Source organism: Fistularia commersonii, chromosome 10 (genome assembly GCF_037954325.1).
Source record: "Fistularia commersonii isolate RoL2024-O1a breed Wild chromosome 10, RoL_Fcom_v1.0, whole genome shotgun sequence".
NCBI classification, from domain to species: domain Eukaryota; kingdom Metazoa; phylum Chordata; class Actinopteri; order Syngnathiformes; family Fistulariidae; genus Fistularia; species Fistularia commersonii.
In genome coordinates this window covers 16,143,256-16,160,924 of record NC_141293.1, presented here as the reverse complement: position 1 = coordinate 16,160,924, position 17,669 = coordinate 16,143,256, and the positions used below count along the sequence as shown (strand labels likewise).

Sequence of the window (17,669 nt, the reverse complement as noted above, 5' to 3'; positions counted from 1 at the left end):
TGTACAGCGAAACACATTTCCATACTGTACGTATGACAATTAACACTTTGAATCTTGAACCATTTTGCAAGTCTGAGAAAATTTGCACGCCCTCTAGCACATTCACACACAAGTAACAGATGGTGTCTTTTGAAGAACCTGACTTGCATGTTCCAAAAAAAAGACACTTTTACGGATCTGAGAATGCTTTTAAATTTTTTTTTCAACACCGAAATTCCCTCGTTATTTCTGATCCCCGCCGCCCCTTAAAACGGCATCATTATCATGTTGCGTAGCTGAAGCGGTTTTAAACATTTAGCAGTTACTATATTGTACTTTATTAACCCCTTGCAGGAAATTCTTCTCTGTATTTAACCCATCATGGATGAACCATGAGCAGCTGGCAGACATCGAGTGGCGCCAGGGGAGCAGTTGGGGGATCAGCGTCTTGCTCAGCGACATTTTGACACACTAGGAGGAGCTGATAATCGAACAAGAAATGTTCGGTTCCAAGGACTATCGCTCCCCCGTTACCAGAAATTGCACAGCCAGAGTGCAATGGCTGAGGCTCGCCCAGGGTGAAACACCTTCCTGATCACGGCATCAACCCTGCAGGGTAAGTATCATAAGATAGTTTATAGCCTCTCTTCTGTTTTGTTTTTCTATCCACTTGAATAAGTGTTTTTAGCTTCCGCCTTTCCTGAAAATGTACAAGAAACGACAGAGAAAATGTAATTTTATTTTTGATTCAAAAATTGATGGGATATTGCTTTACTTCTACGTTAAAAGTGTTAAATGTGAGCTCATTTTTGATATGATTTATTATTATTTTATATTGCCTGCAAATCAGCATTAAACATTGTATACAATTGTTTCTTAGTTAAACAAGAAATGGTCGAATTCAGCTAGAAATCTCATAAAAATGAAGCGGAAAAATATCCATCAAATTGAAAAAATTAGAATTGAGATATTAAATTTGTTTGATAATATTTTAACATAGAGCACAAGAAAGACATGACAGTTGATAAGAATCAAAAATTTTTTTGTCCAGATGTATTTAAATGGGCAAATATGTGCTGCTATTTATATGAAGATATGTGCATCAAGAATTGTGAATCAGTCACACTAAGGGTTAAGTCATTTATTGTTAATTTTTTTTTTTTTTACTAAGTTAAGAGTGGCACAATAATCCCATCAACCAACTCTTCATATGATCAGAAATTCAGCTTTTCTTAAATATCTGAGGCAGCGCGACCTTCAGAATTTGACCTTCAGAGGACGTTCGACAAAGCAGCATGAGAGAGAGGCTTTGGCACCATCGGCTCCGAGTCAAAAAACCCCTTTGGACTAAAAGACGCCGAAGTCGAGTGCATTTCATTTCAAAGTAGCTTCTTTTCCTTTTTCTTACACTTCTTTTTCTTCTTGGATGCTTTGAGTGCTGCTTTGAAATGTACCATTTCAATGTTAATTCCACCGGACACAGTCACCCATTGTGAATAGTGATTATTTATTTCGTTTTCAAGCTCCAGGTAATCATGATTAAATGCTCGTGGCAACGTTTATTGTTTGTATTAAAGGTCCTCAGCTGTAACTACAGTGTAATACTACATTATTGATCTTGTGGTTGACAGATCCGTCCGCCCCAGGGGTCCGTCCGCTCGCTACTCATTCCCAGGCCATCAGTAGTTTGTGAAATGGCACAAAGGCACCGCATCCGGGCTCGCTGCACAGAACAAACAGAATTGAGAGGGTAGAAATGTCGCAGGGACGTCTGAAAGTTGATTTTTAAAACCACTCTGTCCTGAATAAAAGCCATTAAACTGCATCGTTACGTCATTTGTACTTTCAGCGGAAAACGCTGACGCTCCGGTTACATTTTGGTGGGTCGTCTTGAGGCTTTTGAAACGATCCAAAAATGCAATGGGATTTGTTCTAAAAAAGACACCCACATTTTTGGGCTAAATCTGTCATTTTAGTAATAATACCCGAGAGGGCGTTTAGAGAAATATTTTCAAAATATAAGGTTTTGCTTGCTGGCAAGAATACAAGAACGAAAAAGTTGAAAAGAAAAACTGCGAGGAAGTAGAAAAAATCAGACGCCATCCTGAAAATTGGATTAAAACACCCTTTAGAATAGTTTTGATAATGGTTAAAATAACTATCATCAGAATTATTATTATTATTGTGCTTTAAAAATGTTTGGAAGAATTGACTTGAAAATCTGTTTTATGATTTATTAATAAAAATATCTCCATATTCTGCTGAAAAAAATAGATAAATAATTGGATGTCTTTTCTGAGAAAATTCATCTAAAACATATATGTATGTCCCAAAAATAGGATTAAAAAAACATTTAAACGGTCAAAATGATCATCATAGTGGTTCAACATTTTGAAAAAGGCCAAAAAAAAAAACAATAATCATCATGACGAGTAAAGAAAAAAAAAAGAGTGTTTACCAGTTAAAGTATTTTTGTCCTCCCAGACTGCCGTCATGCAGTCCCTGGTGAGGAGTTTGCAGCTCCACCCCCAGGTGGAGGTCTGCCTCCCCCTGCAGGAGGCCCAGGAAGCGAACGGTCCCGGTGCTGATCCGCCCCGAAGGCAGCATCACCCTGACCCGCTGACCCAGCTGCAGGTCCATGGGGGAGTGAGGGACGAACGCTCGCTGGGGTCCCGATGACCTCCGTGACATAACACTGCTCCGCAAAAAACATGTTCTCAGATTGATCTTGGCACAGAGCAAACTTTCGTGGCAGATTAAAACTCATTTTTCCTGCCAGGAAATTTTTTTAAGCAAATTTATTAACACTATTATTATCGTCATTGTTGTTGCTGTTTCTGTTGTCGTAGTCCTCAGCATCATTATTATTATTATTAGCATTCATTTATTTATTATCACTATTATTATCATCATTGTTGTTGCTGTTTCTGTTGTCGTAGTCCTCAGCATCATTATTATTATTATTAGCATTCATTTTGTTTTTTTCAAATAAGTGATAAGAATATTTAAAAAAATAAAATGATATTAATCAAATAAAAAATAATAAAAATGAATAATAATAATAATGATGCTGAGCAGGATATGAAGGTAGTTGGTGTGAGAGGGGAGGATGCAGAGAATAGTGTTGGATGGATAAGGCTGAAAAGCCGAAAGGAGAAGAAAAAGATTTTAGTTTTTTTTTTTACTTCATTTTTAACTTCATCCAATTTACTGGATGTTTCTTGTTGAATGATAGCTACATTTTCAAGTTCAAGGTGTAGGAGTAAAGTTTTTAAGGTTATTCTAATCCTTGTTTCATAATCGTCATTGTTCATCAACAGATTGATTCCAGGTGAATTTTCTGTATTTTATTGTTGAAAATCATTTTCCCGGAACTTTTTTTTATAAAACTATCAATATGGTTGAATGATTTTCTAGATGGTTATTGTGAATTTGCAAATATTTGTTACCCCATCTTATTTCATTTTAGATAAATTGTCAAGTCAGTTCTGACATACATTTTTAAGGTACAGTTATTACTACATTCACTTTTTCAAGGTTGCCTTAATCACATATTCAGGAAATGTCTTGTTTTTTTTCCGTTATTGCTTGTAGTTCTTGTGAAGGTCGTTTGTTTCCCAAATGATACGATGAACTCATTGAATGAACTAATACCAGATCTTTTCATATTGTATTATAGTTATAATTATGATAGTAGAAATATTGTTTTTTATCATAATCATGGTAGTATTACTACTACTACTATGTTTGCTTTTACTATTGTTGCTGTTATCATTTTGAAGATAAGACTCATTTTTGTTGTTTTATTAACAAAATTCACTTTCTAGTCAGCTTTCAGTGATCACTTTTTTTTTTTCTTTTTTAATTTTCAACCATAATTTTTCCCCGCCCTGAACACACGAATTTATTTCCTGTTGATCTGTGACCACAGCAGAAATTATATCAGCAGTCAACACAAGAGCAGTAGCCATTTACAACAAGGTCTTTGGCAAAATTACAGTTTACCTTCGATTTGTTTTATATTTTTTTATTTTATTTTTTCAATTTGGAGCATGGCTAACTTTTAGAGCTAAATTTTTTTCCCTTTTTTTTTATCATTTTTTAAAAAATTTCTTTCCCATACACTCCTACAACCCCTTCCATACAGCTGACAATTACATTTACTTTAGGTTTTTTTTTTTGTTTATGTTTTTTTTTTTTTTTTGTCCAATTTACTTTTTTGTTAATAATGACACAATGTTTTTTGGGGCACCATTTCCCCAACGATTTTAATGACTAATTCGGATTTTGATTGTTGTACTGTCATGTGCAGCATGTGCCTGTCACAATTCATTTCAGTGGAAAGCCATAACAAATAAATCACTTTTGTCCCGGTGTGTACGTACATACCTGCTGACTGAGGAGGAGGAGGAGGTGGAGGAGAAGGCGGGCAATGAGCTCAGCGATGATGACAGTGACTGCTGGCTACCTCCCAGTGACCCCTCAGACCCTCCTGTGAAACTGCAAGCTAATTTCAGAGTTCCACAATAGTAAATGTAAGAATGAAACATTCATCGGAGAAGCTCTGCAGGGTGTGAAGACCATTTACTTGAGCATTCGAGCGATTCTCCGTTGTTGACCCACGGATCTCTAGGATCATCCCCGGCTCCCAGCAGAACAGCGGCCTGAGGGACAAGCTGGTGAAAAACATAAGGATTTAGAAACAATTCAAATGTAACATGAAGCGGCAAAGCTTTGGTGGAAACGCACCGAGCTGCAGATGTCCTCCTGCTTTCTTTGTAGCTCGGCAAACCTCCGCTCCCAAGACGCCCTCTCACACGCCATCCTGTTCCGGAGGGTCAGGATGTCCTTCTCTGTTTTGGTCAGACGTTTGCTCAGGGCCGCCGTACGGTCAGGACTTCCCGGTATGGCAGCCATCACTTTACTCTCGCAGCCTAAAGAACATAGTTGTCGGATTGATGATAAATCAATGTTGACGATGATCGCTGTGGCATCGGGACTTGTAACGTACACTTGTTATTACGCAGTAGTGCAAACACAACTTTCAACATTTTTTTTCAAGGTGTTTGTCAGTGAGCCGGTGAAACACCACGGGGTAAATCTTGGGATTAAATGTCTCCGCCGCAGGTTTCGTTTACCGGACGCCCAAAACAGTGCACCAGAACATGTTGACAACAACTTTAAATCGAATTAAAAAGGTATTTTAGGGGTATACATAAAACCCGGAGTGCTAGAGTATTCTAAATACCAAAATAGTGTCATATTTTAGGCGGATTATTTTGCTGGGTGCTCCTTTACCTGCATGGTGCTTCAGGTGGCCGGCGTCTGCTTCCACTACCATGTGTCGCTTCCTGGGTAGGAACTTGACGGCGTTGTATGGACATATCTGCCGTGCGAACACTAAAATATCAGGCCGTTTCGAAAAGCACACGGGTGGGTATGAAATAAAAACGAAGCGCGTTCTCACCCAAAGGAAGCGGCAGGTGCACAATATACCCTTGAAGGTCCAGGTAAACACACTCCACAGGATGCACGCCATCATGGCCGACCATGCTCGTGTCACATCCTCCTTGGTGGATGAGATAAGATTTATCTGTTCGGCTGACAAAGATGCTACTTTGACCTATTCCACACACAAAAAAAAAAACAAAGTCTAAGAAATTTCAGCTCACCTTTTGGCCGGAGACTCAGTGAGAGGTCAGAGGAGTTCGGGAGCGCCGAGATGAACGTGCAGGTGGAGCAGCGATTGTCATTTTTTGTTCAACCTATTCGCCGGTTAATGCTAATGTGTGGTTGTGTAGCGCCGGCCTGTTGTCGTGCACCGCGAACCGAGGCAAACAGTGCCGCAGACAACTGCTGGCTCCGTAAATCTCACCTAATCCTCTTAGTCACACAGTCCAGTTGCATCCAGGTTGCTTAATTTGGCTGGTCGAGCCTTATCTGTAATGTTTGTAAGCTTGCAATGTAAAGCAATGCACAAATATTTGGGTTAGGAAATATGTTTTTGTTTCCTAATGGACACAATGACTGATTATAAATCCCACAACAGTGGCAAAAAGCTGAAACACATTAAACTCATCATCAAACTGATTTAATTGCTCCACACAAACTTTCACAGAAAGGAAATTAACATGAGTCCTTTGTGTTGTTGTTATTTGTGTTTGATTGCAGAACATTTAAGCACACTTTGGATTTTCTGGTTAACTTGATGATATTTATAAATAGACAGGACTTGCAACATGCTCTTTTTTTATTTTTTTATCATTTTTTTCTGCTTGCCTCGAGATGTTTTTATTTAAATCAGGGGACCCCGAATATTTTCCCTTTGCCCTTCTCTGACGGGGGGCCGGGCCAGTTGGTAACAAAATGTTTGACGATCGCAGAGGTGTCTAAACGTAAACATTTATTGTTTTCCAGAAAGCCACACATAACCAAAAATTAACCCTTTCTGGGGTCTCGACAAGAAAAAAATCAGAAAATAAATAATAACATTATTAATAAAATATATAACACTGTTTTTCATATAAAAAAAGACCAAGGAGCATTAAATTTCTTGTAGACACAACTGTTTGCAGCTCTCGATTATCAAATTCACTGTGAACATTTCTTGACAATTTCTCCATCAGTGAAAGGTTTACTGCTGCTCGCTATCAGTTGAGAAACACAAAAAACTCACTCAACAGAGGACCGGTTTAGCTGAGCTCGGCGTACAAACGTACTCTGCTGAGCTAACAGTCCACTCTTTAGCTTTGAGAGTTTGTCTGCTCGCATTTGCCCTTGCAAGCTATCACACTTGTCTTTGTGACGGGAGTGACGGATTGTATTCTTTGAAAACAGCCACCGTGTCTTGACAGATGAGATAAACAGCCTTTTCTTTGAATTTAACAAAAAAAAAATTGTTTATCCACTGCAGGTTAAATACCCTGCATTCTGAATATATTTTTCTCTTACCTAATCTTTCCGCCATTATTCCGTGTTATTTGACAGGGGTGTGTCCAGTATTTTTATTTTTTTTTGAGGGAGGGGTTTCAGATAAGGATGGACTGCAGAAGGGTGGAATAGAATGTTAAGTTCAATTTATATACGAGTCACGATTACATGGCCAGAATGAAAAAAAAGAAATTATAATCCATCTCTGGTATTGTTCGGGGGCCGGGCAAAATGTGGAGGCGGGCCGTATCCGGCCCCCGGGCCGTAGTTTGGGGACCACAGATTTAACTGGACTCCCCACCCCGCGAAACTTTCTACTTCAATGAGAGGGTGAACGGTTGTATCTGTACGACTTGTGAATCTCAAATCCTCATAGGAAGAGACGCAGTCTTGCAAACACTGTCAATTGTACTGTTTAGTTTTTGCTGCATAAAAGAAGAGAACATTTTATAAAAATCAACCAGATTTGATTTTAAATAGAAACACAGAAATTCTCGATTCGCACACGGTGTAATACATTTGATATAAGTACTAAGCAAAGAAAGTACCTCCGTCACCTGAATGCGTGTCTTTCCCATAGAATTATGTGATCTGTAGGCCACAAAAGACCAATTGTAGTCCAGGGCGGGAGGAGGGTCCGCAGCTTGTGGAAAGAGGGGGGTCCGATTTCACATTGTGTTGCACCGAAACTGGGAAATCTCCCCACCCGGCGTGGGCTTGAGACGTTTTAATCCACCAAGTTATTTGTTTAATTGCAGGGTTTCACGATTGTTGTTCCCCTCACTCAAAGACACCGTCACGCACTGTAACGTAATATTGTCTTTTATGGTATTTTTCATCACTAAGTACGACAAAGGTAATACTTGGGTGGTTTTTAACATATTATCTAACTATTTCTAATAGAATATTTAACCGATCCTCAGTCCCAAAAAGAGGACATTGCATTTCGAGTTCCCTATATTTACTTCACTTTCGTTGGCATGAATCGATACAAAAAGTCATCGGTTTATGGTTTTTGCTTTTTTACCACTTTGAATTCCACGCGAACGTCAAATAAACGATCAACAATAATAAGCTACAACGCAGCTGATGTGAAAGTATTTGTTTGAAGGCTTTGTGACCTCTTAACCCAAGATCCTACCCTTACTAATAAGGGATGGGAACAGAAATATCATCATATCATTTAGGGTAAACATTACACGGAAAAAAACAAAAACAGTCATCTTGGTGTGAGGACATCATTTTCCAATACAGCACTGGATTTATGTACAATAGAATCTCCAATTACGAATTTAATTTGTTCTTTGACTCAGTTTTGCAACCGAAATGTCTGAATCAGTATTTCCCATTGATATCAGTCTAAATCCCATTAATCCGTTCTCCAGCACAAATAATATACTACTTACTTTTATAAAACTTTGTGATGGGTTTATTTGTGGCAATAATACAGAAAGTAATTAAGGATAACCTTAAATATTACTCTCTCTTCTTGCCAGTCACCCTTTGGCCACATCAGCTGTCTTTAGCGCATCTTTGCTCTTCAGGAGTGCACAGATGGTCAACTTCTGAGATCTGTAACATGAACACCGATCTCACATTTACCCATTCTTTCTTTGTTCAGATCGACTGTAAGTCTTAACTTCTTTACACCTCTAGCATTAACGCGCTTCAATTTTTTTTGAGCCATAATAGGAGGCTTCCAGTAAAACACACATAAAAGCGCTATAACAGAAGAATACAATGATGAGGGATGTAAACTACGCAGAGGAGGATGCACTACTTCCGCGACAGCACAACGGAAAGCCCGCAAATTAGTTTATCTGTGTGTTCGTGCATGGAGGCCCGGTCGCGGGTCGCTTCAAAATTTAATCGAAAACTCAGCTGTTCGTCAGCGGATTTATTTTGTCCTCACTATTAGCTCGGAGACGTCTAAAATGAATTGAAAAACTAAAAATGAACTCACTACATAGTAAAACAAATTCAGCTGAAATGAATTTCCATTATCATCAACCGTGATAAACATGGATTAGTTGATGATAGACAAAAACAATGCATTTTGACAATACAATGCAAAAAAATCACACGATTTGTAAGTACTCTAATTGCGTTCTTAATTTCACTGTCTTGCAGCACCACTTGCTGCAGGTCTCTCAGCGGCGGAGCGGCGCAGGTGGGGGCCCTCGGTGGGAGGCGAGGGGTGGGGGTGGGGGACCACACGTCAGCAGAGGAAAAGGACGGCCAGAGAGACTCTCATTCACTTCAAGCGCAGCTGACAAATCCTCGTGACGCTCGCTGCAGGTCAGTGGAATCAGACACAGTGCTGTTATTTATTTACGCCGTTGTTTTTTGTTTTCTTATATGCACTTTTTGGGGATGTTGAATCACGTAAAAGTGATGCAGGCAAAAGGGCTGCAGCCAAGGATGCAGGTGGACGGACTGTTATATTCAGTTTTGAGCAAGTTAGCGGCTAACTGTAATTTTGATGAATGAGGTGGACAGACTGTTATATTCAGTTTTGAGCAACTTAGCGGCTAACCGTAATTTTGATGAATGAGTTGTGATAAAATACTCGGTATTCCAAATTTTAAAACAGATCAGACATTGTCCTCAGCTATTTCCCGGTTGATATAATACTTTGTTGTAGTTCCGATCTCTAGATGAGGTACTTCCCTCTTTTTTTTTATGGTTGTTGTAATTCACAAAATTTGTGCCAGAGAAAACAGCAGCTTGCATATGGTTCCTTTTATCGTTTAAGCAGAACTTCAATCCAAAGTTCACCCTGGGAGTTCCGCCTCTTTTTGGTCCTCGCACTTCTGCATTAGCACAAAAACAGAGGAGAGGAGATTTGTACTTGGACACAAAAACTTAATTTTGCACCCACATCGGAAGGTTTCCAAAACGGCCACTGTTTTCAGTCAGTTTCCAGGGAGAGGAGCCCAGTGGAGACTGTGATTGGATCCAAGGGAGAAGGGAATAAACAAGCGGTGTTGCTCGGCGGTCGTCCCCAGGGAGGAGGGGGGGGGGATTCAGGAACAAACACATTTTAATTGCACACGCAGACAAACCCGGGCAAACGGCATCACCTGAAATGATGTCACAGCTCAAAAAAATAGGAGCTCTTGAGAGCTGACCGTCGCCAGGTATCAACCGCCAAAAAGGTCGAAGCGTTGCGCGACGTCGGGTATCAAACCGATCAGCTCCTTTTTCATGGCCGCAAACAATTAAGGGATCGGTTTCCACTGAACAATCGGAGGATTGTAAAAAAAAAAAAGTGGGGAAAAAGGAGCAGCCCCCTTCCGGTGGGTTCCAGTGGGCGACCACGCGTACTCGCCGGAATCTGCGCAACATGAACACGACAACGTCCAGCAGATGTCACTGACGTTAAGTGCTTTTCACCTTTTCCTTAAGAGGATTTTGGTTTCTTCCATTGCAGGCCTCGCCAGAGCTCGCCAATGTGATGATGGCCTCGACCGATCTGATCAGAGACGCAGGTATGAGGCAGATTCACCGGTTTGAAATCGCCATCGGTCGTCAAAGAACGGTATAGAACATAGAGTGTGCAAAAGTTTCCCTTCCCATGTATGGCACAGAAGATTTAAAAAAAACGTATGTTGAAAAGGATCGCCTTTTCAAATGAGGAAACTTGGGGGAACTTCCTAATACAGTTTATTATTTTGTTTTTTATTTTGTTTTTGCCAATTGATGGGGATTTCCTGTTGTTTCTTGCTTCGGCAATTACAGGCATGTTTTGATAGGAATGAAAAGGAATTTAAAGATGCTTTACTTTACATGGTTGCCAAGTGGATCCTTTTCTTGCCCAGATTGAAAACTGTATTTCTTCATTTCCCCATCGCATGTTGCAGAAAACAAAACAGGATCCTAGAGGAGCTCGATGCGATTGTCGGTATGCTCACGCAGCCAGGCGGGCTGATTTCCAGCATGTAAAATTACAGCCGTGTTGACTGTGTCGGTGTAGCATTAGCACGCTAGTGTGTATTTAATGAACATAAATACGCAGGCCAAAACATTAGCTTTTTGGATTAACATGGGCGTCATCACAGAACGTGTGACGGCCATATGTGTTCAAGACAAACTCCCTCACTGAATGTTTCCTGATTTTGCAGAATGCGCAGGTACTTTGCACCTCACCATATTTTTAGGACTTCTACTGCCGTCAGTATTAGTGTCGGGTGAATCCACCATGTTCCCGGCAACCAGTGGGGCCACAGCGGCCACCATCTCCGGCAGCCCATCTCCCACAAATATGATATATGGAACTGCAGCTACCGCAAGCAAATCCGGAGGTACAGCAACAACTACCTACACCTCAATCCAAGCAAACTCCGGAGGCTCCACATCCAAGACCCCCAAAGTCACGACTTTAACTACAAGCACAGCAATCATCACGCCCGCCCAGACCCCCGCAATGGCAACCAGCCCTGGATACAGAGCTTCTTCCGGTCCGTCTCCGTTTCTAACTCTCCCCTCCGGAGGCGTAACATCAGCAACCGCAAAATCGGGATGGTTGACGAACGTCCCCTCCACTCCCGATCCCTCGGTTTCCATGGCCTCTTCTCGTGCGGTCACCGCCGCTAACACCGGAAACACGTTTGCCTCCACAACTGACCCAGCAGGAAACTCCACCGGTAGGTCTCCTATAAAGAAAAAAAAAGCCTGTTTTGATACCTAAAAACAGGAAAACTGTTCTTTTTTTCGTAGCTTTTACGTGGGGTATGAACGGAACTTCAGTGCCGAATAACGCCTCCACAACAATGGCAAGTGCAAAAAACATCAAAAATGTCTTCATCTTTGTGAGCATTTTCATTTTTTCAATTCCTGATCATCCTCTCAACCTGGATACATTTTGAACTCTCACATATTCAGATATATTGTCCCGCGTTCATGTGCAACTACTCAGACTGCTACATGATGTACACCAGTCAAAACGCCACCATGTGCACCGCCGGCTACGACTACTGTCAGGTAAGCAAACCATCCTATCCTTAATTCGCATATATACGAATGTCATTGACTGAGTTGGCGCTGAGAATTATTTACTCATTACTAACAAAAAAAAAAAAACCTAAGGTTCAACCGTGATAATATGTTAAACATCTGTGTTTTTCGTCATTAAAACACGAATAAATGAATAAAAATCAGACAGAAATAAGAAAAAAAAGGTGTCATTCCCTAAAACAATATATTAATTCCATTTCTTTTGCAGCCATACCTCATATTCAGGAGCCTTTCGCAAAAATTACAATTAAATCAGACATAAATTCATCTAACAGCAGGTTATTTGTGAATCTACAAGTGGTGTTTTAGCGCCTAAGCCGATACTCTGATGTATAAACAGTGAGAAGGGGCTTCTGATTGTTGTGATTATCCAACGCAGGAGGAGGGACCTTAATGCAGGTAGAGGAAGTACCAACGCACAGGAGGGTGTATTTGTTGATTAAAGACAAGCAAGCAGAAGAAAATTTGGTAAAATAGGGGGAAAAAAAAAAAAGACATAAAATACATGGCCGGAATGAATGAGCAGAAAGCTGGAAGCGGAGGCAAAAAAAAAAAAGTAAAGAAAAGAAACCCAATCAAACTGTGCAGAACATGAGAGAAAAGCGTCAGGGAGACGATTGGTTAAACACACCAGGAAGAGGAAGCACCGGCTGAAAGGATTCACAGTGCCTTGCTGCTTCACCCTCACCGTGCCTTCATGTGGCCCGTTGTTACAGTTGTTGTTGTTGTTGTGGTTGTTGTTGTTGTTGTTGTTGTCTGCTGTCTATTTACCTGCTGTCTATTCGTGGAAAACAGTTTTTGTCTCGCTATCCTCTGTCTTCTGCCTTTCTATTCAAATTTATTTTCCTTTTTTTTTGACATTATAACTGTCTTGCTGCTTTGACAAAGGAATTTCCCCTACGGGGATCAACATAGTTTATCTTATCTTATCTTATCTTATCTTATCTTATCTTATCTTATCTTATCTTATCTTATCTTATCTTATCTTATCTTATCTTATCTTATCTTGTCTTGTCTTGTCTTATCTTATCTTATCTTATCCTCTTCTGACGAAGCTGCCCACTTATCAGACACTTTTCATGGCTGAACCCCTGATGATATTTCAAGTGTTGGTGCTTCAGTCTATCTGTTGCTATGATGACAGATTCTTATACGCTTTCAGCAGGTCTGTCTGAAAATGTTGAGTGAAAATCCCTGGTGGTCGAGTGTTTGGGATTCAGTGCTTTCACCGCCGTGGTAGGGGTTCAGTTCCTGGTCAGGGAACAAGTTTAGTGTGTCGAAATGTTGCTGATCAAGACACTGATCCCCTGACATGCCGACTGCTCATGGATTATCCATGATGGATTAATTGCAACAAATTTCCCTATAAATAAATGATGAAATTCATGATGGCATACATATCTTTATGTTCCTGAAGTTTTCCACATGTTAAACTAATCTAAGGAGTAATGATTTGGATTTTTTTATGTATTATGCATTCATTTGATTATTGTTTATTGCTGTATTGCAATTTTCGAGAAAACATTCTTAAAATACTATTACTATTAGGAGAATCACCCGACAATGTGTTGCATTAATTAGCTAAAGACGCTGTCGACGCGGCAAGAACCAATTACCGCCGTGGTAAAGCTGCAGGCACGGTTGGAGGTTAGTTGTTTAAGTAGTGCGATAAAATGTAAATTAATGTGTTGTGACACGTAGCAGGGTAGCCGAATAGCATGATTTCAATTCAGCATCCACCCCAGGGGAAGGTGGAGGCAAAACATGAAATAAGGACAAGTGAACCAGAAGTTCTGGAACTGAAAACAAACAAAAATGGCGAAAGCGTCAGCAAAGATGTACTCACAGTTGTGTCGTCCTACCACGTTGCAGCTGATCAGGCAGACGGACATGTGCTACGCCGCGAGCTGCAGCGCCTCCTGCGCCGACCGCTGCCTCAACGATTCCCAGACTAATTGCTCCGTGAACTGCTGCAATTACACCGACTGCCTCAACGGCAGCTTTGCTTCCATGATGACCATGATGACGACGACACCGGGTAAAAAAAAAAAACAGCACAGTCACCTTCATTCCTTTCCCTCTTGGCACCTCGAGATCATCCTCATTTTGTTTTTTCAGTGATGTCAACTTCCCCCATGACCGAGTCTACGACAAAAATGACCACCAACCGTCCGACAACGGCAGACAATGTAAGCTATTGTTTGTTTAAATGTTTCCCCTGCATGGAAAGCAACCAACATGTATTCCTGCTGTGTTTTTTCATTCTTACAGCCGTATAAACTGCTGCAATTTCACTTGTGTTTCTTTGTTTTTAAAGAGAAACAAGTGCCATCAAGGCAAATGCACTGGCACAAATTGCTACACAACTTTTGGCACCACCTTTCAGACATGTTCATCCGGGCAGCCACACTGTCAGGTAAAGAGTCCAAATATCTCAACGCAATGCTCCATTTTTTCTCATACCATCGCTGATGTCATTAGTTAGCTTAGCACATCCTATGGCAGAGGTCTACAACAATGAAATATAAAATATAAAATATAAAATATAAAATATAAAATATAAAATATAAAATATAAAATATAAAATATAAAATATAAAATACAAAATACAAAATACAAAATATGAAATATAAAATATAAAATATAAAATACAAAATACAAAATACAAAATATGAAATATAAAATATAAAATATAAAATATAAAATATAAAATATAAAATATAAAATATAAAATATGAAATATAAAAATAAGAATAGTACGGCAAGTGATGAAGTCATTTTTGTAGAGTATATGAACTTGAAAAAAGTACTGTATGTTTATACATGGTACTGAGCTCATTTTATACTCTAAATGAGGAATGTCAAACTCATTTTGGTCCCGGGGGCCACATACGGCCTAATTTGATGTCAAGGGGGCCGGACCAGTAAAATCATTACCGAGAAGTAAGGCTAAGTCCAAATTTTTCCTTTGTTTCAGTGTGAAGGAGGTAAACAGGTAAATTATAAAAATCTTTATATGTAATTAACTGTTCCTCTAAAAGATACATAACAAATTAATACTAAAAATGAATATTATAAAAGAATTAATAAAATTACGACCTAAAATATTGTTGAGTTAAAAGAGAAAATCTTGTTACTGTGAGAAAATTTGCCAATAGAATTTATTAGAAAATTGATTGGTAGCATGTGTAAGAAGAGGTATAATGTTCACATGGCTGATGATGGCTATTCTGGTTAATAAATCAATCTTTTATTTTTGCCTGTTTTTGTTTTTTTTTTTGCTATCATTTTTGTGTTTTTTATAAAAATAAGAAAAGAAAAGATCGTTTTAACAATGTCACTGGATGTTTTCCCATCAAAAAATCATTTTGCTTTCAAATTTTGAAGCAAAAAATACATTGCAACGTTACTTTTTCCATTTTTTTCCTTGGAAGTAATGGAGAACCCCTCAAACCGAGTGGAGTTGTTCCAGAACTGTGCACATGTTCATGAGGGGGTGGTCAAAAAAAAAAAAGTCCCTTTATAGATATATATATATATATACACTGCTCAAAAAAATAAAGGGAACACTTAAAAAACACATCCTAGATCTAAATGAATGAAATACTCTAATGAAATACTTTGCTCTTTACACAGTCGAATGTCCTGACAACAAAATCACACAAAAATGATCAATGGAAATCAATTGTATCAACCCATGGAGGTCTGGATAAGAATCACACTCAAAATTAAAGTGTAAAAACAAACTCCAGGCTGATCCAACTTTGATGTAATGTCCTTAAAACAAGTCAAAATGAATCTGTGTTGCTTCCTGAGTGGACACTATGATTTCACAGAAGTGTGATTGACTTGGAGTTACATTGTGTTGTTCAAGTGTTCCCTTTATTTTTTTGAGCAGTATATATATCGGCTTTATTTGTTCTTCCCGTCAGCTGAAAAAGGAGAGCAAAGGCTCCACCTTGGAGTGGACGGCCGGCTGCACAACCAACTGCTCGGAGAAAACCCCGTGCAAAGCCTCCACCAGGCCTCCCTGTCACCTGGAGTGCTGCAACGCCACAGCGGTTTCCTGCCTTTGGCTGAACGGTACCATGAACATGCCCAATTCCGCCACAGGGGGGTCGCGTCGTCACAGGAAGTGGGTCGCCGTCTTCCTGGGCCTGCTCGCCTTCCTGCTGTGAGAGACGGAGGGAGGCGACGGGCGAAGGAGACCCGCCCGGAAATAAATCTCAGCAAACCAGAGCTTAACGTTTAACATCCTTATCCAACATTTATCTCTGTTTGTGATCATTTATAATTTTCGGGGAAAGCTTTGCTGGTTTTCATCTCCGCTGAATCGAAGTCGTCTTATTCTGGCGCAGTGGCTGTAAAAAGTATTTCCAGGGGGAGGAAAAAATAGGTAAGATTGAAGTTTTATCACTCGATGATGATCAAGAATATAATAAATGAAAAGTATCCTTGATGCGAGCTTTGGTTTAATGTTTGATGCACAATGCAGCAGCTGAATTCTGGACTACAGCTGTTTGTTTCTCTCTCGACCAAAACAAGAGTTTGCACTGATTCGCTTTTAGTATCTGACTTCATTTTATTCAAACTTATATCCGACCCCAGGTGATTTGGGTAATTTTTTTTTTTTTTTAAATATCAGCAAGCAACACCACAAACTTTTCCTGGGTGTCGAGAAGACATCGTGACCGTAGCGCAGCTGTGACCTTATGCACTTTACGCAACATCGCCGTCAAGCTGTTACCTGGTGTCAGTGGTTAGCTGAGGGTCTTTTATTAGTAGTATTGGAAATTAGATAATAATAAATGTGCAATTGTGTGCTGTTTTTGCTACTTTTTCTGTTTTCTTGTGACTCACGAGTTGGATATCTGTACTTGTCCCATTATAACATATATTTTGTGATATGATGGCATCTTGGAAATGCTTGCCGAAATTCAAAATGTATAATGATTGTGTTTGATGCAGAATAAATCTAATCGACTGATTGTCTAATGGGGTTTATTTCATTCAGTTGATGCTGATTCTGTTCTTTAGCGATACCAAATGGGCTTTTAAAGTCATTTTTAAAGTTGACTTGGAATAAATGTATTCATGGAATTCAAAAATTGGTTTATGAACGATCGATTAGTTGGATGGCATGAAATAAAGAACTTAGTCTTTATTTAAATCCTTGAGAATGTCCATAATGTAAGAAGGTCTTTAAACTTTACCAAAGGACTTCCCGCGTGATGACAGGAAATTCCCTTTATTGTAATAAAATAAAATAAAATAAAATAAAATAAAATAAAGTAAAATAAAATAAAATAATACTGTAAACATCATGGTTTGAAGTTTGCAGTCATTTTTAGTTTCGATGGACATGACTTTCCAGGAATGTTCCTTTAGACAATATTTTATTTTCATGTCGTATTTACCGTGATGACAGGACATTCCCTTCATTGTAATGAAATAACATAAAATAAAATAAAATACAATAAAATATAATAAAATAAAATAAAACAAAATAAAAGAATCCTCGTTAACATCACGGTTTGAAGTTTGTAGTCATTTTCATTCATTTTTAGTTTTGATGGACATGACTTTCCAGAAAATTTCCTTTAGACAATATTTTATTTTCATGTCGTATTCAGCGCGGTGACAGGAAATTTCCTTTATTGTAATCAAATGAAATAAAATAATCCTCGTAAACATCACGGTTTTAAGTTTGCAGTCATTTTTATTCATTTTTAGTTTTGATGGAT

At 39.1% G+C, this 17,669-nt stretch overlaps 2 protein-coding genes across 6 annotated transcripts; one reads left to right on the top strand and one right to left on the bottom strand.

Moving 5' to 3' along the window:
• Nucleotides 1-1,185: 1,185 nt before the first annotated feature.
• On the bottom strand, nt 1,186-5,834 carry LOC147230617 (uncharacterized). Of its 5 annotated transcripts, none has more exons than XM_086154471.1 (8): nt 5,652-5,834; nt 5,447-5,548; nt 5,278-5,365; nt 4,729-4,913; nt 4,568-4,655; nt 4,369-4,471; nt 2,438-2,674; nt 1,190-1,702 (listed from the first exon to the last, which is right to left on the bottom strand). In XM_086154471.1, the coding sequence occupies exons 2-8, from the start codon at nt 5,519-5,521 to the stop codon at nt 1,645-1,647; spliced, it is 834 nt and encodes a 277-aa protein (XP_086010597.1). In that variant the 5' UTR covers nt 5,522-5,548; nt 5,652-5,834; the 3' UTR covers nt 1,190-1,644. The 5 variants fall into 5 exon arrangements, with proteins under 5 accessions (XP_086010599.1, XP_086010598.1, XP_086010597.1 ...); XM_086154470.1 differs by having other exon boundaries at nt 4,369-4,486; nt 5,447-5,545; XM_086154469.1 differs by having other exon boundaries at nt 1,192-1,702; nt 4,369-4,486.
• Nucleotides 5,835-9,119: 3,285 nt separating this feature from the next.
• LOC147230616 (uncharacterized) lies at nt 9,120-16,895 on the top strand. The gene is made up of 9 exons (XM_086154468.1): nt 9,120-9,207; nt 10,343-10,400; nt 11,034-11,555; nt 11,629-11,684; nt 11,794-11,892; nt 13,798-13,963; nt 14,044-14,114; nt 14,243-14,341; nt 15,858-16,895. Exons 2-9 carry the CDS (start codon nt 10,367-10,369, stop codon nt 16,101-16,103), a joined length of 1,293 nt encoding a protein of 430 aa, XP_086010594.1. The 5' UTR covers nt 9,120-9,207; nt 10,343-10,366; the 3' UTR covers nt 16,104-16,895.
• The last annotated feature ends 774 nt before the right edge of the window (nt 16,896-17,669 follow it).

Excerpts from the sequence above, each read along its gene's own strand:
- LOC147230616 (XM_086154468.1), top strand. The coding sequence starts at position 10,367 with ATGATGGCCTCGACCGATCTGATCAGAGACGCAG. Across the intron at positions 10,401-11,033 it reads CGATCTGATCAGAGACGCAG|AATGCGCAGGTACTTTGCAC; the intron begins GTATGAGGCAGA and ends CTGATTTTGCAG. Across the intron at positions 14,342-15,857 it reads CCGGGCAGCCACACTGTCAG|CTGAAAAAGGAGAGCAAAGG; the intron begins GTAAAGAGTCCA and ends TCTTCCCGTCAG.
- LOC147230617 (XM_086154470.1), bottom strand. The coding sequence starts at position 5,521 with ATGATGGCGTGCATCCTGTGGAGTGTGTTTACCTGGACCTTCAAGGGT. Across the intron at positions 5,366-5,446 it reads GCACCTGCCGCTTCCTTTGG|ATATGTCCATACAACGCCGT; the intron begins GTGAGAACGCGC and ends TTCGCACGGCAG. Across the intron at positions 4,656-4,728 it reads AGGAGGACATCTGCAGCTCG|CTTGTCCCTCAGGCCGCTGT; the intron begins GTGCGTTTCCAC and ends GTTTTTCACCAG.